This window comes from Canis lupus, chromosome 17 (assembly GCF_003254725.2).
Source record: "Canis lupus dingo isolate Sandy chromosome 17, ASM325472v2, whole genome shotgun sequence".
NCBI classification, from domain to species: domain Eukaryota; kingdom Metazoa; phylum Chordata; class Mammalia; order Carnivora; family Canidae; genus Canis; species Canis lupus.
In genome coordinates this window covers 33,852,105-33,875,886 of record NC_064259.1, presented here as the reverse complement: position 1 = coordinate 33,875,886, position 23,782 = coordinate 33,852,105, and the positions used below count along the sequence as shown (strand labels likewise).

The window sequence follows — 23,782 nt, the reverse complement described above, 5'->3', positions numbered from 1 at the left end:
GCAGCCCCAATCTAAATGTTTACTATAAGCTAGTGTCAGCATCATAACAATATTATACTGAACTAATAAGCACATATTAGGTGCTAAATACTTTTATACATCCTTTTAATCCTGATCTTGCAAGGTGAATATTTTTATCCAAACTTATTAATGAGAAAACTAAGGCTCAGAAAAATTAATTAACTTGTCTAAGCTTCCAATGCTAGTAAATTTTATAAGCAAGGGTCAGTATCAAATCTGATTCCAAAATTCTCAATTACTACACTCGGCTTAATGAAAATAAAATATTCCATCTAAATGTAGTCAAAGTATAGCATGAAATAGCACCAATACTTAAACAATGTTCAAAGATACATCTGTCTGTCATGAAAAAGGAATAATTGCTCCTATAAAGTTTGGTTAATGAAATACTAGGTACTACAGAGAATTCAGTTACTGAAAAATAATTAACTTTAATAACACTTGGTACAATAAAGATTGGAGGAAAAAAATCTCCAATGATCTAATACTCCATTTCCGTCCAGGCTTCCTGTAGTAAATGTATAATGTTGCAATAAAACTCTTTGAAAAATGAATCATCTTGAACCAAACATAATCAACAAGATAATGATTAACGAAAGGCTGGCACAAATCCTACCACAGCAATATAATGCAAATTTAGCCTCTTGAAAGATAACTCATGTTTAACATTAGTATCTCAGAAATCTAAGACAGTGGCTGGGTCTTTGCAATACGACTATATATAGACCTAAGTATATGCAGAACTACATTTAAAATTTTCCTGCCTTAAATTTTTATAATTCTCATCATTTACCCACAAAATATAACAAATGGGCTTTAGAATGTCAGGTGTACATTGTCCGTTTTTCACAAAACTCTGGAAAACTATTTCCTAATGCTCACTACAATTAACGTATTTCTGCTTATTTTAGTTAAATCATAAAAACTGAGCATGATACATTAGACGCTGTATTACTATGAACACTGTATCCTTTTAAAAATGTAAATAATGTACTGTTTTTTCACAAAATTAAATTGGTGAATTATCATGCAGGGCACGTGCTCTAATGTTTCAGCTTGGTAGCACAATGGAGTTACCCCATACACTCTTACTTCAAAACAATACAAATCTACCAAATAGCTAACGCAGGTTAGAAAAACTGGCTAAATTAGGATAGCCACAAAACAAGGCTAAGTTAGCTGAATCCTAAAGAACTGAACCTTTAAGTCTGACCTCAGAAGCACAATTTCTTACAACCAACAAGCTATTAACCATGTAACTAATTGGAGAGCTAATTATTTTATAATGTAATAATCAAAGCTTAATTGGGAACTAAAGTAGTCTTTAACGGTGCTGTTTTGTTACTGTTCACAAGGAAAACTATGAACTTTAATCCTTATCTCATATCACATACAGAAATTAATCTGAAACAACATATACTTAAAAGTGAAAGCATTAGCCATAGGAAACAAAAGTAAAAAAAAAAAAAAAAAAGGTAAGTTAGACTTCATCAAAATTTCAAAATTCCTGCTAATCAAAAGATACCTATAAAAAAATAACTGAGCAAGCTGCAACCTGGAGAAAAACATTAAGGGCACATATAGCTGATAAAGAACTTATATTCATAGCACGTAAGTTCAACAAACAATAAAAATATAAATAATCCAGGGGCATCTGGGTAGCTCAGCGGGTTAAGTGCCTACCTTCGGCTCAGGTCATGATCCCAGGGTCCTGGGATGGAGCCCCACATCAGGCTGTTCCTGCTCAGTGGGTAGCCTGCTTTTCCCTCTGCCTCTGACCGTCCCTCTGCTCTCTCTTGCTTTCTCAAATAAAAATCTTTAAAAAAAAAAAATCATATACAAACAATCCAATAGAAAAAAATGTGAAGTGAAAAATAACCGAAAAATATACACATATATTTTATCTAATCTCATTTAAAAGGAACTGATTTTCTTCACCAAAGACTGTAGGATATTCCAGGTTTAAATAAACCATTCACATTAGAAAAGTTTATGACAACCTTTATGTGTATATTTGCATAGGACATAAAAATAAGGCATTATAAGTATGATTTAAAATGAGCGCATGAATTGCCTTGAAAATGGTAACTGGGAAATTCTACAACCATTTGACAATAAAGATCAACACATTAAAAAGAAGAGTGCATATAAAGGTTCTTATCAGATAAATAACAACAGTGAAAAAAATGAAAACAAAGTATATCAACAAGGATCATTTAAGAAATCTCAGAGATGAAAGAACTTAAATAATTTAGTCCTTATAATAGCATTGGATTGGGTTTGACCCTAAGAAAGTTGCAACAGTAATTTCTTTCCTAAGAAATCTTTCCACTCAGTCTAAACAATTACACAACAGACATAACTCTAAATACTTCTCCTCTTTTTATTCGTCATCCCCAAACCTTTTATTAGTTTTTCCTTTAGTAAGTTGTATGCACATTATGTAGTATTTACTATGAAGCATGCTGTGATGTTGCCAAAGACTAATGTTTAGCTAATGGATCCAACCAGCCAAACATGTCAAATCTCCCAATTTGCTCTCCACCATCTCAGAGCCTGCAAAGCAATTTTACTACTGTTGTGTTTCACCTACCACTTCTCTAGATGAGCAAAATCCTGAATGCCTTTTACACGTTTACCAAGAATCTCAGGGTCTCCAGAGAAGGACTAGAAAAAACTAAAAACAATAATAGTGAAATCAATTATTCTGAAAACTGAGAGAGCAGCAACTGCTTTTTAGGCTTTTGAATTCTAGCGGAAGCCAATTATTCCAACAAAACACATTCATATTTTAATATGTGAGGTTTCCAAATGACCCGCCCTTATTTCTTATCCAGCCCTTCATGTTATAAAAGGGACAGGAGAGGACTGAGATCTTTGCCATAAAAGCATATTAATATTAGAGGGACTGGAAGTGGTCAAGAGTCTATGGAAAGAGCATAGACTTTTTAAGAGAAAAGAGTAACTTTCAGTAAGGTATAAGACCTAGACTCTTGGGAAAGAGACACTCAATAGGGACTTTTAAATTTTAATTTGAGATGGTGATAAAACAAACACATGGCAACGAAAACGAGTCAAGAAAAAGAGCAGTGAATTTGGAACAAATAGGTAAATGAAAAGAACATTAAATCCATAAATTAAACAGTGATTATAAATAGATTCCATTTGGCATTGCTTGTCCAACTCATAACTCCCCCCTCAATGTTCTACTCTTTCCCTTCATTTGAGAAACTACTCCATCCCCCTCATATTATTCTAAACATTAGTTCTGAGAACTGTTACCTTCCTACATGATGGCCTTGCACTTCCTACACACAATGAGTAGTTGTGAGATTAAAAACTGGATGTAGGGGGGAATCCCTGGGTGGCTCAGCGGTTTAGCGCCTGCCTTTAGCTCAGGGCATGATCCCAGGGTTACGGGATCAAGTCTCACACTGGGCTCCCCGCAGGGAGCCTAGCCTGCTTCTCCCTCTGCCTGTGTCTCTGCCTCTCTCTGTATCTCTCATGAACAAATAAATAAAATCCTAAAAAAAAAAAAAAAAAAAAAAAAAAAAAGAAAAGAAAGAAAAATAAATTCAAGTTTCAGTGCAGTGTCCTATTTTATTGAATAGGAACACACCCATTTGTTATGTATATTGTCCATGGCTGCTTTTATGCTACAACAGTTAAGTAGCTGCTTTTACAGAGAGTTTGCCAACTCCTATGCAACAAGATAAAACATACACCAAAGCACTTAAAATGCTTGTGTTAGGAAAGTAGGGTCTTAATTGCATCTTGTCTCTACCTTTCCCATCTTTGTGTGATATTACTTTCTATGAAAACAAAATTTCAAATTAAAAAAAAAAAAACTGAAAAAAGGCTGTAATAGCTTCTAATTTCCCTTCCTCAATTGCATAGCACTTCCAGTTCATCTAAGTCTTCCCCACAGCAAGTAAACAGCACCACCAAATAGATCAGACTAACAAACTAGGAGTTAGTTACCCATGAATTATTCCTTCTCTTCATTCTTCTTCATTCTTTTCATCCATCAGCATATACACAGGCTCTTCAAAATATATAGGGCAGCCCCGGTGACTCAGGTTTAGCGCCACCTTCAGCCAAGGAGACCCAGGATCAAGTCCCATGTCGGGCTCCCTGCATGGAGCCTGCTTCTCCCTCTGTGTCTCTGCCCCTCTCTCTCTCTCTCTCTCTCTCTGCGCCTCTCATGAATAAATAAAATCTTAAAAAAAAAAAAAATTCCAAATGCTACCATCTTTCACCACTACTACCCAAACCCCAATTGTCCACGTCTTTCACCAGTACTCCAAGAATCTCCTAAGACCTGAGGTTGTAGGGGTCTGGAAAGAGGGGACTTAAGGTAACAAGGTTTGGCAATAGAAGTAAGTAATTAGGTAACTCACACATAACTCAGTCTAAAATTTAAGTTTTACTACTCTTGTTCTCATTTTGGCAAGAATATCTCAACCTCAACACAGTTCTTCCCACCATTTATTTACTTACTTATTTAGGACTATATTCCCTATGTTGTACCTTTCATCCCTGGCACTTACTATTTCCTAACAGGATGAGTTCTTTTTTTTTTTTTTTTTTTTTTTTAAAGATTTTATTTATTCATTAGAGACACACAGGGGGAGAGAGAAGCAGAGACACAGGCAGAGGGAGAAGCAGGCCCCATGCAGGGAACTCGACTCAAGACTCGATCCCAGGTCTCCAGGATCAGGCCCTGGGCCGAAGGCAGCGCTAAACCACTGAGCCACCCGGGATGCCCTGGATGAGTTCTTTTAAAAGGAATCTTTCAGCTTTCATTTAACAAATCCTGTTGCTTTTCCCCTGTATTTCTAAATTTAAAATGAAACTGAATACTGATTCCAATTGTCAGACACACCACTGAAAAAATGAAGCCCAATTTTGATTTTTTAATGTGTCTTGTGATGTTGGTAACCAAGAAAATGGACTGTTCTCTTAGAGCTCTATGTTTTAATTAAATAAAATTTACTGGTGAATTTTTTAAAAAGCTCTCATTCTCCAATATTCAACATAAGAGAATAGGAGCAAATAAATAAAAGTAGTGTGTGGTGTACAGGATTTTTGAAGGCATAACACTTGCTTCACCAACTAATTATATGATCTCAAACTAAGCCTCTTAAATATTATAGCTTCTTCACTTATAAAATAAAGATATTAATCCCTACTCTAACTCCTAAGATCATTAGTCAACCAAGAGATCATATTCTTGAAAGTAATTTTATTTTTTTTTAAGATTTTATTTATTTATTCATAGAGTCAGGGAGAGAGAGAGGCAGAGACACAGGCAGAGGGAGAAGCCGGCATCATACAGAGAGCCTGATGTGGGACTCGATCCAGGGTCTCCAGGATCACGCCCTGGGCTGCAGGTGGTGCTAAACCGCTGCGCCACCGGGGCTGCCCTTGAAAGTAATTTTAAAAAGTAAACTCTAAAATATAATATAAAATATTAACAATCATTGAAATATATCATTTTCTGTCAGTCTACAAAGTTTTAAAGTTAAATCTATTTTCTCTATATTATTTTTCAAATGTTAAAAAATTTTACTGAAATCTTTACCATACAGTTATAGTAATCAATACACTGATACTTAATGATAAACAGCAATGTATGGAACAGAAAGAGTCTAGAAATAGTGACGAGTAGTCTATTGATTTTCAGCAAAAGTGCACCAAGGCAAATCAATGGGCAAAGGCAAATCTTTTCAATAAGTTGTGCTAGAACAAAGGATTATCAATGTGCAAATCTTAACTCCTATACTATACACAAAAATTAACTCTCAAGGGATCACAGACCTAAAAATAAGAACTAACCCAATTAACTTCAATAAGAAAATAACAGGAGAGAAACTGTAACATAAGAAATATATACTGGTTTGATTTCTGCCTCCAGTTTTTGGCATAGAAATCTCAAAACCCTTAGAATTTTCTGAGTGATAAGGGTGAGAGGAGCACTTGGAGTAAGCAAAACTTCCTTAAATAGGATCCGAAAAAAAAAGTTGGATTTCACCAAATATGAACTTCTCACTCCTCAAAAGATACTGTTCAGTAAATGAAAAGTTTAGTCACAGTCCGGGCAAAAATATCTGCAAAAACAATCCAATTTTTAAAAAAATGAGCACCATGGGGGCACCTGGGTGGCTCAGGCAGTTAAGTGGCTACCTTTGGCTCAGGTCATGATCCCAGAGTCCTGGGACAGGCCTGCATCGGGCTCGGGCTCCCTGCTCAGTGGGGAGTCTGCTTCTCTGCTTCTTCCTCTTCCTCTGCACCTCCCCTCTGGTGAACTGACAGATTAATTGGTGATACATTCATACAATGAAGTGTTCTTCAGCAATAAAAAGGAACAAACTGGAACACTCAACATGGAAGAACTTCAAGAGCATTTTGCTAAGTGAAAAGCACAAAAGATCAAAGATTTTAAGGTTACAGCTATACGAAATTCCAGAAAAGATAAAATAGAGTGATAGAAAGTAGATCAATGGTTGCCAGTAACTGGGGGTAGAGTACACTGCAAAGAGGTATGAGAAGCTTTCTGGAAATGTTCTACGTCTTGACTGTTGCAGTGGATACCCAGCTATACAAAAATTTCAAGGCTTACTGTGTACTTAAAATTAGCATATTTTATTATAGGTAAAGTATAGTTCAATAAGGCTGATTTAAAAAAACAAATTTTGAGGCACCTGGATGATTCAGTTAAGCATCCAATTCTTGGTTTCAGCTCAGGTCATGATCTCAGGATCATGAGATCCATCCATCAGGCTCCACACTGGGTGTGGGGCCTGCCTGAGGTTCTCTGTCTCCCCCCTCAGCCTCTTCCTCAGCCCACTGTATCTCTAAAACAAAACAAAACACCCTGAAATCTCACTCTTCTTTTTCACTAAAATCTAGGTATGATAATGAGGTGTTCCCCAATGTTTTAAAACAAATGACTGTGAGAATTTGCTATTAAGAATATATTTTAGAGTAGCCTGGTTGGCTCAGTCAGTAGGGCATGCGACTTGATCTCGGGGTTGTGAGTTCAAGCCCCATGCTGGGTATTACCTTAAAAAAAAAAAAAAGTATTTTATTTGGTAGCAAAATTGCCAAATTCCCAAAGGAACAGAGTACGCTCAGTTTTGAAGAAGTCCAATAAAGTCTGACAAAACACAAGACTGCCTTAGCCAGGGTTACACAAAATGTCAGTGATTAGAGGCAGGAACCTAGTAATAAGCAGAGGAAGAAAATTATTCTCAAAACCTGCTCTAAAGTGTCTAACAACACTTTGTTGTACAACTCATAGGAATCTATCTTTATCTTATCTGTTGGTTTTTTAATTCCCTCATTTTCCCTAAGGTATATGGTAAGTCAATATCTTATGATTTAAAAAAAGGGGGCGGGAGGATACTGAAAAGATCCACAGAAGATGCTCCAAAGTTGAAGCCAGGTGGTAGGGAAGGTTGGATACCAAGCTAAGAGTTTATCTCATAGAAATTGGAAATGATGTTTTTAAGCTGGGGATTGACAAAATATTAATATAATGAAATAATAATCTGGTGTCCATATGGAGGTTAAATCAGAATAGGAAAAGATGAAAACCTGCTTATAGTGGGTCAGAACACTTAAAACTACATCAGTGGTTTTCAAACTACTGAAACAACTTCTTTGTTGCTGCCATGACAGTCATATCCTTACATGTTTCATCCAAAAAACATCTAATATCATCTTAATAGGTACTACTATTGAACAACTGTTCAGAGCACAGCAAATAGCCCAAACTGCTTTAAGTACCAAAGTAGGTGTTAAAGTCCGGAAAGAAAGAGGGCCACAAAGTGAAAGAGGTGACCTCATGCTTATCACACAACCCACTGTTTGCCTTCACCATCCCTGCCACCCACAAACAGCTGTTTGGAGATCTCCGCAGCATCCTGGGAATTCTCCTTAGTAACTGAACAGGAGTCCTGAATCTAGGCTGATAAACAGATAAATGTATAGTAATTAACCTGGTTAAAAAAAAAAAAAAGATTTTATAAAAATACAATCAAATTCTTCTACAAGAAAAACTATTAAGACTGAAAGGAATACATGTCCAAATACTAGAAATTATTAAGCAAACAATAAAACCTCAAATATGAAACAAAAACACAAATTAAGAATCCTGGAATGAACATCTAAGAATGTATATATACTCCAAAACCCTATCATAAGATCAGATGCAGTGACTAATATGCATGGTAACAAAGCAGCCTTAGCACAGTTGTCAATGTTTTACCAATCTGTTTTGCGTCCCCAAGATTATTTTTCTCTAAATTCATCTGACACAACCAAGGCCCACATAGGTCATATCACCATCTAGCCCACGAAAAAAGGACAGTGTGTTTATAATTGACAATACAGACATCAATGTTTATACAGGAGTCATTGACGTCCTACTGTGAATAATTAAATGAAATATGTTTATCATCTATCTCCTCTCACTATAATATAGGCTTCAGTAGAGCAGTGGTATTTGTTTCTTTTGTTCACTGACATATTCCCAGTATGAAAACAATTTCTGGCATGTAGGAGTTGCTGAATAAATATTTGCTGATTTATTAGATTTTCATTTTGGGAGCTATACTTAATTTCAGTCACCAAAAAGCTGTCACAGATATTACTATAATCACCATCCCCATGTAAAGGTTGTAATAACCGGTTTATTCAATCTATTGAAGAGTTACACTTGAGGACTTTTTTTTTTTTTTTTTTTTTTTAGATTTTATGTATTTATTCATGAGACACACAGAAAGAGAGGCAAAGACATAGACAGAGGGAGAAGCAGGCTCCCTGCAGGGAGTGTGATGCAGGACTTGATCCCACGACCTAAGCCAAAGACAGACGCTCAACCACTGAGCCACCCAGGTGCCCCTTGAGGACATTTTTTAAAGCTGAAATTAGGATGTTTGGGTCCCAGAGAAAATCATTAATTTATGTAAGGTATCTGACATTGTTCCTGAAGTCAGACCTGAATAAAAGTGCCTTGACCTTGTTACCCCTTTTCAAAAAGTTATTCATGTGAACCAAATTTCTTGAAATGTAGTCCATAAAGTATAGCATCAATGACTATTTCCTAAAACAAGTATACAGAAGATCACAGACTTAATGATCACAGGACTCACACTACAACAGAGACAAAGAAAAAGCAAATATCTTGGAAAACTACCACTCACATGGGTGACAGAGAGAGGACAGAAATCATAGAATTTAACTGCCTTAAATTAGGATGACACCAGGAGAGCAGAGCTGGTAATGGTGGTGCTGGCTGAAAATTACAACCAAAGTGATCTCTATTGGTAGCCTGTCATTTTCTCAGGTATGTGGAAGAAGGGGGATGGAGGGGAATATCATTCCTTTAAGCAATTTCCAAAAGCTCGGAGGGCCACTGTGTCCTGACCTCTATTTTTCTGTTTACAGTCTAAACAAAGAAATGCATCTGGAAAAACAAAACAAAAAACCAAAAACTCACAAAGACTAGATGGTGGAGGCTTAAGGGAGCCCTCCATGTTTTCAAAGTATGAGAAGTTTCATACTTCTCATCACAATTTTTATTACTTTGCATTTTAAAAGCCTACAGTATAAGCTCCATAAGGACTCTGTTTATAGCCGGAAGACTGCTGAGCACATACCAAGCATTCAGTAAATATTTCCTGAATAAATATGGTCTGAATCCCCCACAGAATTAAAAGCTTCATGAGAGCAGGGATTTCAAGTGTTTCATTCACCAATTTTCCAATGCACTTAGCCAAAGTGTGATCCAAAGAAGCTAATCAACATCCATTTACTTAACAAATGTGTTTATGACCAGGAAACAAAAAAATAGGTGGTCTGCCTGAGACACTAACTCATACCCTTAGCCACTATAGTATGCACTAATATACCAAAATAAGGAGTTTCACAGTGTACAATCATTAAGTCTCACAAAACTTTCAAGAATTCAAATACTAATTACTTTCCCAATCATCTCCTTTACTCTAAAACTTTATTTCCCAATAATTTAAGTAATCCATAATACTAGATCATAAAATTTCAGAAACTGTTTATGCCAAAAACACATCCACACTAATTATAATTGGAGAGACTAAAGAAACAAAACGAATGCCAAGAGATACTCAAAGCAGTCAAAGAAAATCAAAGGCTATGCCTCAACTAAACTGAAAACAGGATATCCTTCAAAATTAAAAAAAAAAAAAAAAAACCTCCTACTCATTCATCAACAGGATTCAGATATAGCACTTTTTGGAACAAATGGCTCAAAGAAAATTGCAAACAAATTTTGTCGTTTGCTCTGATGTGTCACTTAAACATCAGCATTCTACTATACTTGAATATTACCATAAGGTAGTCATCTCAAGACCAGCATGCAAAAGCAAAAGATGGTTTAGGAAAAATGTGAGACATCAACACTAAATAGTTTTGTTTTAAAACAGAAAGTCATCTCAACTTTAGGAAGTCATCAATTTTGGAAAGTCAGAAAAAGCATTCTTTGAAATAAACTTAAAAAAGGAAAAAGTGCATTCTTAGGGATATGACAAATATAATACAACATAATTTGACTCCAAAACATACTAACATCTCACTGGTATAGAGATTTATCTTAACAAACAACCCCACAAAAAGCAAAAGATAACCCTTTTTTTTTTTTTTTTTAGCAAAAGATAATCTTAACATAAAGAAAATACTGGGAATATAAACAGTCTATAATTTAAAACATATATATATGTGTATGCATATATATATACACATATACATACACATATAAATATATATGTAATCTCTTCACATTTGCGAACTAAAAAGTTCATGCATCTTATTAAGGTCCTTATTCAGAAGTATATTAATTTTCTCTAAAGAACATCTGGGACAGTCCGGGTGGCTCAGCGGTTTAGTGCCGCCTTTGGCCCGGGGTGTGATCCTGGAGACCCAGGATCGAGTCCTGCATCAGGCTTCCTGCATGGAGCCTGCTTCTTCCTCTCTGCCTGTGTCTCTGCCTCTCTGTGTGTCTCTGCCTCTCTGTGTGTCTCTCATGAATAAATAAATAAAATCTTAAAAAAAAAAAAATCTGGTATCCTGTTATTCACGTATCACCAACATTAGCAATACTATGATCCTGTCCCTGTAGATGCTACATCATACAATTTTTTTTAATTTTATTTTAATTTTTATTTATTTATGATAGTCACACAGAGAGAGAGAGAGAGGCAGAGACACAGGCAGAGGGAGAAGCAGGCTCCATGCACCGGGAGCCCGACGTGGGATTCGATCCCGGGTCTCCAGGATCGCGCCCTAGGCCAAAGGCAGGCGCTAAACCGCTGCGCCACCCAGGGATCCCTACATCATACAATTTAAACAAGCATTGGCACTGATCTCTGTATTCCTCTTTTTTTGAGATTCAAATCAATTCTTAAATATAAGTCAAACAAGCTTTGTTATCTCATCTCCCAGCCCACAACAGATTTAAAATTGGAAATCAAAAGAAAGGCAAGACTAGAAACAGTAACCAATCCAGAAACAATGAGCACTTCTAGAGCTTCAAGTACCATTTTGGGCCCAAAGGAATGACATTTAGAGAAACAGCTGAGTGCAGAAATTGGAACAGGAAGGGGCTAAAAAAAAATTTTTTTTAAGTCCATCAGAAAGCGAGGAAGCCAACAAAGACCACTATGATCAGGACTCAAGAGTCAGTCTGAAGATGCTTCCACACACCAATGATGGGAAAATCTGAGCATAAAAAAGTAATGGCAACACACTGAAATACGTAAAATTACAAAATACTTAACTTTCAATTCAAGGAGTATACTGAAGTCCATGAAACACATTTTAAAAACACCAAATGATACAATTAGCACTGTATTAAACTCTACAGAACAAAAGGTCTGATTTTCTTGAACAAATAGCAAAGAAAAAAGAGAAGGGAAATAAACATATTAAAAGACCAGACACAGGGACACCTGGTTGGCTCAGTGGTTTAGCGCCTGCCTTTGGCCCAGGGCTTTTGGCCCAGGGCGTGATCCTGGAGTCCTGGGATTCGGGCTCCCTGCATGGAGCCTGCTTCTCCCTCTGCCTGTGTCTCTGCCTCTCTCTCTCTCTCTCTCTCATGAATAAATAAATTAAATCTTATAAAAAAATATTTTTAAAGACCAGACACAGCAACTAAATATAATGATTAAATCCAGATTAAAACAAACCACTGTAAAATGACACTTATGAGACAATCAGGATATTTGACTGGATATTTGATTTTAAGAAATTACTAATTTAAGGTCTGATAATGAAAAAAAGAGCCCTTATTCTCCAAGAAATAAAAACTCAAATGTTATGGGTGAGATTTTGTAAATGATACAATAGAGAGGAAAGGATAAAGCATACTGACACTAGATGACAAGCAACAGCAAGGAAGACAGGTATATTTATGTACAGTTGTTTAATGTATGGAGCAAACAGCCCTACACAGAAAGCTCTTGAAGGCACGACTGTGTTACAGCAAAGAACCATGTCCAATGCTCATAATAACCACCATCAGTCATCAAAAATAAGTTAAATTATGTTCCATATACACAGCTTAAGGAGACCAGATGTCCAAATAATGGAATACAATGCATTAAAGTTTGTATTTATACTTGCTGAGAAGGAAAGATAATTTTGTAAGTGGAAAAAAACCTGGTTGATTTTGCTGCTTAAATATATTTTTTTACCCAACCCCCCTAACACACATAGCACCTAACAGTACTTTACTCCTCCAAGATAATTGCTGATTGCTTAAATACAGAAAAAGAATGGTAACAAATATAATCCTTTTTAAAAATATATTTTATTTATTTATTGACAGAACACAAGTAGGGGGAGCAGCAGAGAGGGAAAAGCAGACTCCCCACCGAGCAGGGAGCTAGTTGCAGGGCTCGAACCCAAAACCCCAAGACCTCAGCCAAAGACAGACACCCAACCAACTAAGCCATCTAGGCACTCTCCAATATAATCCTGAATGACCGTCCACTGACAAATATCTTCAAATTAACTTACTTTAATGATCTAGTCCCTGGTTTAACATGATTTTTTAAGTGTAAGATAAAATACTATGTAGTTACAAATTACTAAAGAACCATAAAAAAGCGAATTTAAAATGACTTAATTTAGACTGCCATCTGAACCCTACTTAAAATTATATAAAATACATATGTATTATGTATGGGCTGAATTTTATGTCCAAATCATTTCACTGTGTCAAAAAGCAAGAAAGTCCTCAAAGAATGATGGGAACATATCAAAAGAATGCACAAGCTACCATGAATGGACACCCACTAGCCAAAATGGGGCCAATGTGAGCATCAAAATAAATAGTAATCGGTTATAGCCCATCAGAAAAAATAGGATACTTGAGTCCATACAGATATAAATATACCAGTAAACTGAAGGCCCAATGAGTAACAAAATATTTACAAAGTTTCAAAGCACCTCCTACAAAATACTTATTAATGACAAAAAAAAAATTTTTTTAAGTGTTTCCACAGTAGAGAAGCCAGGTGGACACCATCTTAATCAAATGATCAAAGTGGACATGACTAGTAATGGGACAAATCAAAGTTATGCACCATATGACAGGATGCAATGAGATACAAAACACAGCTTCACCTCTGTGGCATTTGTGCCAAGGATAGATGAATTAAATTAGGAGGAAATATCAAATTAAGGGACATTCTACAAAACAACTGGTCTGTAATCTTGCAAAGTATCAAGGTCATTAAACCCAAGAAAAACTAGGGAACTAGTCCAGAACTAAAGAGACATGACAACTAAATGCAACACTTGATTTTGAGCTGGATCTTTTTTGATATAAAAGACATTATTAAGACAATCAGCAGGACACCTGGGTTGCTCAGTGGTTGAGAGCATCTGCCTTCGGCTTAGGGTGTCAAGGGATCAAGTAAGTACCACATCAGGCTCCTCCCACAGGGAGCCTGCTTCTCCCTCTGCATGTGTCTCTGCCTCTCTCTCTTTCTGTCTCTCTCTCTCTCTCATGAATAAATAAAATCTTAAAAAAAAGAGAGAGAATGTGCAAAATCTGAATGGGTCTGATGATTAGATAGTATTATCAATATTAATTTCCTAGTTTCCTTGATTGTAGTATGGTTATGTAGGAGAATGACTTTGTTTATAGGATATACACACTGCAACATTAGCAGTGACAGGGCATCAGTTCAACAACTTAATTCTCAAATCATAGGAGCACAAAGAAGACAGACGCCCCCACTACCTTTTGGACTACAGTAAAAGCTGCAACATATGCCTATAGTGGCAGCTAATGAGGTCAGGCAATAAATACCTGAAACCAGGCAGGTTAAAAGATAAGGACTGAGACTGCTTATCTGACACACCACTTAGTGAGTATACAGATCATCTGGAATGCAAGCCCACAGGGGCAAGATCATTCCACTTTTCAAGAGAAACCAGAGATCCAGATTTTTATGTGAAATTTCCCAATTTTTAAAACATTTAAAAGGGCCAAACAAAACATGTCTGTCGGCTGAATCTGAACCACAGCTGCCTCAGGCCCGAAGGCATGTTTCTCAAACTGAGGCCTAGGGATAAAAGGAAACCACATGATATACATGGAACATATTCTTACAGCCACAGTTTGATCCCATGAGTTTTGCCTCAAGTTTTCAGAGGAAACATTTCTATACTTTTAAATGTTCTCCTTTAATCTGGAACATTCCACAGTCTTTCTGTGTCTTTATAACATTAACATAAAAAAAAAAACCCACAATCTTCCCACCATTTTAAAAAATAGGATGTTCCCCTATTTGGAGTTCAATGTTCCCTCATGATTAGATTCAGATTATCCATTCCTGGCTGGAGTACTACATAAATGATGTGTTCTTCTCAGGGCATTACTTCCAGAGGCATACAATGTCCACTAGTGCTATTTATTTTGATCACATACTCAAAGTGCTGTCTGATTTCATCACCATAGAGTTTTTTTGTTGTTGTTGTTTTTGTTTTTTTTTTACTTCTTTGCAACTAAAGAGCAATATATGGGAAGATATTTAAGATTATGCAAACAACCTGCTCTCGTCAAAATAGTCCCTTAGATATAGTATCTATCAATGATTCCCGTCTGGACCATTCTTTATTATAATGGTTGCAAAATAACCATATGAATTTTTAAGTTAAATAGACTCCAACTTTTGGCTATACTTCCAGATTCCTCAGGTGTAAGCACTCAGCCTCCTCTACTTTAGGAGCACCACAGTACTATGGTTTGAGTTCAAGACTAGAATAATCAGACAGAGCTTCCAGAAAAAACAAATGTACTGAGAGCCATGCCTTAAAGACTGGAATGATTTCAAACAGCTAATGAGGTGGAGAACCAGTCAAGACACAGCTTCATAAGGAAAGCAAAACAAAACGAAACAAAACAACACAGTGAATCCTTTTGCAAAGTAAAAAATAATACCCTAGTCTATCAGTTTTATAAAACCATATTTCTACATAATGAATTTGCCTAAATTATACTGATTCTAGAACGGTAGATACATTTTTATTGCTATTTAACTATAGTCCAATCTATACTCAGATCCTAAAAACTTTTCAAAAACAGAGAACACAATTCATTATAACTATTTCTTTTTTTTTTTTTTTCATTTTAACTATTTCTGATTGTTCATCCACCTTTTCACATGGATACCATCTTTCTCATCTAGTCTCTCAAAGACTGGGATCAGCCACTAAGTGTGTATTTCACCTGACTGTAACTCACAGAAATAAATTTTACACTGCAACCTAAGGCAAACATATACAACTGAAATTAAAAGTTCCTTGAAGCGGGATCCCTGGGTGGCGCAGCGGTTTGGCGCCTGCCTTTGGCCCAGGGCGCGATCCTGGAGACCCGGGATCGAATCCCACATCAGGCTCCCGGTGCATGGAGCCTGCTTCTCCCTCTGCCTGTTGTGTCTCTGCCTCTCTCTCTCTCTCTCTCTGTATGACTATCATAAATAAATTAAAAAAAAAAAAAAAAAAAAAAGTTCCTTGAAGCAATATCATGTGAAGCACTGATATTTTATAATTTTTCTTTCTATTCTTTTTTTTTTTAAGATTTTATTTATTCATGGGAGACACACAGAGAGAGGCAGAGATACAGGCAGAAGGGAAAAGCAGGTTCCATGCAGGGAGCCTGATGGGTAACTCAATCCCAGGACCCAGGGACCATGACCTGAACCAAAGGGAGACAGACACTCAACCACTGAGCCACCAAGGTGCGTTGTCCTTTTTTTTTTTTTCTTAATGTTGATCTTCACCCAAGATAAATTAATTTCTAAATCCATAATAATAAATCATGCACAAGACCTACATTTGAAAAATACCCTAGAACCAGGCAAAGAATTCTTTAGCAGATTTTTGTCTGTGACAAAATTTTCACTCATTTCAGGTAAAATGAGAAAAATAAGAACATGAGGAGTAATTTTTTAAAGGATTCTATTCTCAGACTGTGTACAATAACTTTGTCTTCAAAAGCTCTTTTTTTTTTTTAATAAAACAATGGTGAAAGTGAAGGTTGTACGTTGTCAATTATATATAGGTCCCCTAACTTTTTTTCCTCAAATTTAACTGGATCTAAAATATCCAATGTTGTGCTGTGAGATTTCAAAGACACATGAAAGTGTCAGCCCTTAATGGCTTTATAATTTGGCTGGAGACATAAGACTAGCAATATTTTTAAGACTTGTCATAATTATTTCTACCTTATAAGAAAGATTCTCTGATAAGTACCCTAAGAATTCTTTTAGGTTAAAAGTTCAATATTTGGGGCTGGTAATGAAAGGGAACAAATAAGGAAGGGTTTTTAGAAAGGACACAATATTTGAGTTGGGCCTTGAGAGGTACTGAGAATAGTCACAGGGAGGACAAAGTGCCAACAAAATCTGGGGAACAAGAAACAGGTCGTTTTGGCCAGAACTTTTCAAGACTGTAGGAGATGATACTGGAGGACCTTGAAAATAAGGCTAAGGGGCACCTGGGCAGCTCAGTGGTTAAGCATCTCCACTGGCTCTGGTCGTGATCCTTGGGTCCTGGGATCAAGTCCCGCATCAGGCTTTGCACAGGGGAGCCTGCTTCTCTCTCTGCCAATCTCTGCCTCTATGTCTCGAATGAATGAATGAATGAAATAAAATAAAAACAAGGCTAAGGTGTTTGAATTCAGTCACCAAGGCAATGAAGCTAACACAGCAAATGGCAGAACCAAAGCACTGCCTTAGAAATATTAACCTGAAGTCCTCCCTCCCTTATAAAATAAATTAGACAGGTGGAAATTCCTTAAGCTATACAATAATCCAAACACAGAATAGTAAATATTTGAACTATAGTGGCAGAAAAGGAAAATAAGGGATGAGAAAAGGTGACAAGAACTGAAAAGTCCCAGAAGACGTGTTAATGTGGTAGGCAAAAATGGCAAAGAACCAAACATGGTTCTGATATTTCAAGGCTGTAGGATATAGACAGTGGAAAATAAGGAAAAGAAGCTGCTTTAGAGGAATCAATTCAGATTCAGGTATGTTATAGATGTGTGAGTGGACCATGAAGAGTCAGTAGTAGGACAGAGAAAAGAACTTTGCACTCCATCAGAAAAATCTGAATTCAAATGAAAAAATGCATCCAAAAATAAACCTCTAGAATGCAAAATTGTATCTATAGTATGCTTTTTATGTTAAAATTAGACATTGGAAAAGCCTAAAAAGTTTATCAACATGTTAACATCAGCTGCATACAGATGAGCTTCTTCTGTATTGTTTTCACTGGATACAAATCCAACAAATCAGGCCTCCAACCAAAAAGAGGAGAAAGAAAAATAGATTCAAAAAGTCTTTTAAAAAAAAAAAATCACAAACTCTCTGAACCTCAGGTTCTTCATCTATAAAAGAATAATTTCTTCTCTCTCAAGATTAGTGTACAGATTAAATGATATAAAGTACCTGTAAATTACAAAGCAATATGCAAAGTTAAGGCATTATAATAGTCTGAGAGAGCTAAACTACAGGACACGAGATCACACAGACACACAGCAACTATATATTTGGGGATCTTCCATACTGAGGTAATAGTTGAATAAACTGATTATAGACCTATTCTAAGCCTTAGAATCTTTCAAAATCAATACATTCTTCCAAATTTCTTATGAATACTGAAGTTTTACATATTATAGAAATGCACTCATAGGGACGCCAGGGTGGCTCAGCGGTTGAGCGCCTGCCTTCAGCCCAGGGTGTAATCCTGGAGTCCTGGGATGGGGTGCCGCATCAGGCTCCCTGCACGGACCCTGCTTCGTTCGCCCTCTGCCTGTGTCTCTCATGAATAAATAAATAAAATCTTGAAAGGAAGAGAGAGAAGAGAAGGGAAGGGAAGGGAAGGGAAGGGAAGGGAAGGGAAGGGAAGGGAAGGGAAGGGAAGGGAAGGGAAGGGAAGGGAAGGGAAGGGAAGGGAAGGGAATGCACTCATGTACATAAAACTAAGACAGTACTTTTCCTACATGTTACTCAAACTTAAACATAAGGCAGAAAAAAGACCTAGTAATTTCATTCCCTGATATATGGACTGCTAAATAAATTATTTCATTGTTTTAAAAGCCAGGCTCTACAGAGGTAAATTTAGCAATCTCCAAATGTTCCCTCTCAGAAGTTAGATGCTTTATACATAGCACTGCGTTCTAAATGGTGTTTCTCCCCTCTACTCCCATTTCTGGTACTTCACTTATGCTTAAACATTCTCTGGATATCTATTTAAAACCAGGTAGTAAACTCCTAAAGGACAAGAAGCCATGTCTTATATTTGTCCTTCCATTAAGAACAACCAGGCACAGTACTGGTCACAAAATAGGTATTAATCCACATACATGCTGAGAAATACTCTAACTCATGTCATAGATGTAACGACCATATAAGAATTACTTCTCATTTCTTGTTATATAACTTAAGCCTATCTTAAGCCCCTCAAGAGACAACTAATAAATAATCTTACATGAGAAACATTATGGGATTAAGAATCCTTAAGATTAGATTAATACTTTAAAAATCATATACTGCATTTTTTTTAAGAATGTGAGATGAGAAATCATAGTTCTAATATTGAAATGTTAAAAAGACTTTTCTTGGGACACATGGGTGGCTCCGTCATTTAGACATCGACTCTTGGTTTAGGCTCAGGTTAGGATCTCATGGGTCTTGGGATGGATTCCCACGTCTACTGCCAGCCCCGCACTCAGTGGGGAAGTCAACTTGAAAGATTCTCTCCCCCTGCCCCTACCCCTACCCTCTAAAATAAATTAAAAAGTAAATAAACATTTTTAAAAAAAGATTTTCTCAAAATATTTAACAAATGGGAGCACACTGATTCCATCTTGTTTGTTCAGATACCCTGCACCAAAATGTTATGTTTCTTATAGATACTACCCCTACAATTTCATTCATTACAATTTTTTAAAGATCTTATTTATTTATTTGAGAAAAACAGAGCACTTGAGCATGAGGAGGGAGGTGCGAAGAGGGAGAAGCAGACTCCCCAACTGTGAAGGGAGCTCAATGCAGGGCTCGATGTCAGGACCCTGGCATCATGACCGGAAATGAAGGCTGAGCTTAACCTTAACCGTTTAACCTTAACTGACTAGGCCATCCAGGCACCCTCATTCATTACAATTTTCATTTAAAAAACTTTTGAGTTTTGTTTTTCAAGTAACCTTTGGAACAGAAAGTTAAAACTGATCCGGCTAACTACAGGCTTTCTTTAATGTAAAAGCACTGACAACCTCTAGGCTAATTCCATGATAAATGTCTCAAAATCAAAAAACCTTATTATGAAAAAAATGCTAAAAAGACTAAGGATAAAATGCACCTTTTTGTCTGTGTGGTGATTTGATGGCAGGATATGAAGATAAGATTGTTTAGGGTACTTCCCTCCCCCTAATTTTTAAAAACTTGTTTCCAAAGCACTGCCTTTTTAAATTACCATAATCTGTGGACTAAAAGATACTATGCCTAAGGGAAATTCCATAGAACAAACACCTGCCAGCCAAACTACCTAAAATTCATCTGCGGCAGAGACTAAAGCACCCTTTAGTTGTTTTTATGTAAAACAAAAGTAATACGACAGGTACACAATTTCAATGTGGCACACATAACATGACCAATCACCTAACATTGCTCTCAATAATCTCAGAAACCACTACACGCAATTTTAATTTACACATCTAATAAAATGTATACAATAGTGTTTTCCTTATGTAAACACTCAGCAATCACGGGCACAGTTTGAATTTCAAGTTTTCTACTTTACAAAATGATCCAGCATAAGATTCTCTTAAATAATCAGTTTCTGTAGAATCATTATTTATAAAGCACTTAACTTTTCTGCTTAGATAAATGAAGTTTTCTCACATTTCTTTTTTCGAGAACCCATCTGGCAAACAAAAGGAGATACACATGTATACTTCCTTGAGCATAAATAAATGCTTTCAATACTTGTGACCCCAGATGAACTTCACATGTTTTAGATTCCTGTTTAGTTTTAAAAACAGTTTCTAAACACCTTCTAGAATGCAAGTGCTTGCCTTTACATTCATAGCTTTCTTAATGATAAAATAAAGATCAATGTAACTCTAAGCTCTAGACTAATAAACTGCAGGGAACAGAAATAAGCAATCTGGCAAGAGCTAAGTAGAGCTCTGTTTAAAGACTACCAGTAAAATATACCAGCATCACCCTACCCCCCACCCTTAAGAGGTTTCAATTTAAGATGGGGCCTAGTTTTACTCTTATAAGGGGGACAGAAAGAGAAAGCACAGAGCTCCTACTTAAAACCATCTTCATTAGGAGCAGCTCCAGAAATAATACCAGGAACCATTTCTTTCCCTCTCTGCTGACACAGGTTCCTCTCTTTTTTTTTTAATTTTTTTTTTAATTTATTTATGATAGTCACACACAGAGAGAGAGAGAGAGAGGCAGAGGGAGAAGCAGGCTCCATGCACCGGGAGCCTGATGTGGGATTCGATCCCAGGTCTCCAGGATCGCGCCCTGGGCCAAAGACAGGCACTAAACCGCTGCGCCAACCAGGGATCCCGGTTCCTCTCTTTAGAGACAGGCTAGGCATCTCCCCTGCAGCTGATCAATACCCTATCTACAGAAGTTTCATCCATTCAAGGATGGTGTCAAATGAATACAAAAAAACCCTAACGTTAGGGTCAGCTATAACTCTTTATGAAAAGTGGAGCCCCACAGCAATTCATCTTCCTCTCGGTTGCCTCATGAATTGGATAAGAAGGGATAAAGTTATTTAACGTATATCTAACGTATATCTACTGTTTCAAAATAAACTTAAATTCCCCCAACTGGTGAGAAAGATTCTCTCAAAACACTTAAAGAAAATGAAGCCTTGCAGAAGTCCTTGGAATCAACAGGAAAGAAGTAAAAGCTGATTTCTCCTTGGGTAGTGATCCCACCATTCCTAAATGTTGAGGAGCCGACTGTAATATAATGATAGCTCAGTCCCACATCATCTCCAAATACACTCAATTTTTGCCCTAGTATTCTATCACCTCTTTGTGAACATACAGGACAAGTCTTTCAGTCCACTATGATTAGCGAATAAATGCAGGCACAAGGCAAAAAAAAAAAAAAGGCAATGAAAAATTGATGCCTCTTTAAAAGGAGCCAAGACTAAAACAACCTCACTATGTAAGGAATTATAAAACATCAAAGGTTAGATAATGGACAACAGGTGCCCTTGGGAGGAAAGAGTAACACTCAGTTGTCTCCTATTTTAGGATTTCCACTCTCAAAACACTCTAATGTGTGTTTTTCTTATCTTCCCATAAAGGGTTAGGGCCAAAATTATGGTTTCTACTATTTAATACTACAATGGGTCCACTGCTCTTCAACTAACTTTTTGACTTTAGATCTTAAAAATTCAACTAATCCCAATATGGCTGAATAAAGTGTGGCCTATGGCCAGATCATGCACTGATCCATGCACATTAATCAACCAGGGATTTATTACCAAGAAATGCAAAACAAAGGCGTCCGAATACAAACTACCTCCACATAAAATACCGAAAATACAAATCCAGCAGCAGCAGGTATCACATAACTGCAGAATCAGCCAAAGCAGAAACTGTTTCTCTCACCATTATAACAGTTGAGCTCAATCTTTACTGTAACCAGATTCCAAAGGCCTCAAAGAATAGTAATTCCAGACACAGATTATAGGGCACTGAGTACTGAGTACCAGCCGCTAGTTCTGACTCCCTTAGCCAGTCACAAAATTTACTACCTTTATTCTGCTGAAAGGGAACACCGAAAGGATACTGCAGCCTACTTAATAACCTCTTCCATTCCACAAAGACAACATATTCCAAAAATGGAGAATCCTTTCTTTCCCTAACAGAGGCCCCCTTTCCTATGGATTCACTGGGCACAATTACTTCTTCCCAGCATGCTCACAGAGCTAGAGAATACTTCTGCTTTCACTCTTCTTTTAAAGAGGGTCCCCCAACACAGATGCACCTCTTCCCTTCCTATATTAAGCAAATGATGCTTCAGTGCTCCTAGTTCTCTCCACCACTGCAAAATGTTCAGAGAAGTGGAAGGAGAGAAGGGAAGTTACCAGACACTTTGAGTAGTCTCCAAATTTAAAGTGAAGACTGGGGGGGGGGGGGGGGGAGGTGCCCCCTTCCTGAAGAGGGAATGGGGGTTCTTACCCCAAAAAGGGCCCCTCTGCGTGGGTAAGGGGTGCCTCCACTCTGAAAGAGAGCTCAGTTTAGCGGAAAGGGGGAAGAGTGTCGTGCCCTGAAGAGGTCAAGGTTTCAGAAAGGGGTGCCCCAACCCTAAAAGGTGGGTCTGTGGGGGGGAGCCGCGAGTGTATGGAAAGGGGTGTACCAGCTGTGGGGGGGGGCCTCTCTGAGAGGGGGTTTCCACTCTGCGGGAAGGAGGGCCCTGCACTGAAGGGGACGCCGGGAGGAAGGGAGGGTCTTGCTGAGGAGGACTGGGCATGGGGGGAAGGGTCCTGAGTGCACCGGCGCCAGCAGAGGGGCGGCAGCCTCGAGGGGAACATGTGCGGGGCAACTACTACCATCCCCAGGGGCAGGGTGGAGGGCAGGGCCTGGGCTGTGTGTGGAGAGAACGAGACTCCCACCCCGCGAACACGACGGACGACTCCACAGCCGTACTCACCGAGGCTGCCGGCGAAACCGTCCATCTTGCGGGGAAAGCGCCGGGCTCCGGGCTCAGCGGGGCGGGCACTTCATTCAGCGGACCGACACAGTGGCCGACGCTGAGCCTCACCCGCTCGCTCTGTAGGTCGCCCGGCTCGGCTCCTAGCCCCCGCCTCCGTCGTCCGTCCGTCCGCCCCGGGGCAGTCAGCCGCAGCCGCCCGGGCCACTTCCCCGTCAGGTTGAGAGCCGCGCCGCTCCGCCGCCTGCCCGGCCTCCCTCCCAGGCAGCAGCCGCGAACGCCGCGCCGCGCCCCGCCCCCGCGCCCGCGCGCAGCGGTAGCCCCGCCCCCGCGCACGCCGTCACGCTTCCGACTCCGCCTCCCACGTGACTGCGCGGAGGCGTGGTCTTGCCGACCCTTCCCTCTCACCTTGCCTCGGCCCCGGAGTCCGGCCGCCTTGCGTCGGGGTGGTGGCTGCGCTTGCGCAGTGGTTCTGCGGAGGGCCTGGGACTTGGGTGTTGAAGCTGGTGCGGAAT

At 38.2% G+C, this 23,782-nt stretch overlaps 1 protein-coding gene across 5 annotated transcripts in view; it reads right to left on the bottom strand.

The window, feature by feature from the left end:
• The window catches only part of EML4 (EMAP like 4), a 160,609-nt gene extending 137,041 nt beyond the window's left edge, over positions 1–23,568 (bottom strand). For 3 of the 5 annotated variants that reach the window (XM_025454057.3, XM_035700415.2, XM_035700417.2), the window contains exon 1: positions 23,268–23,567. In XM_025454057.3, coding sequence (XP_025309842.1) covers positions 23,268–23,292 — 25 coding nt within the window. In that variant the 5' untranslated portion in view covers positions 23,293–23,567. Of the gene's footprint in view, positions 1–23,267 lie in introns of all 5 variants that reach the window. The other 2 variants (XM_049096208.1, XM_035700416.2) reach the window with 1 other exon arrangement.
• Between the last annotated feature and the right edge of the window lie 214 nt (positions 23,569–23,782).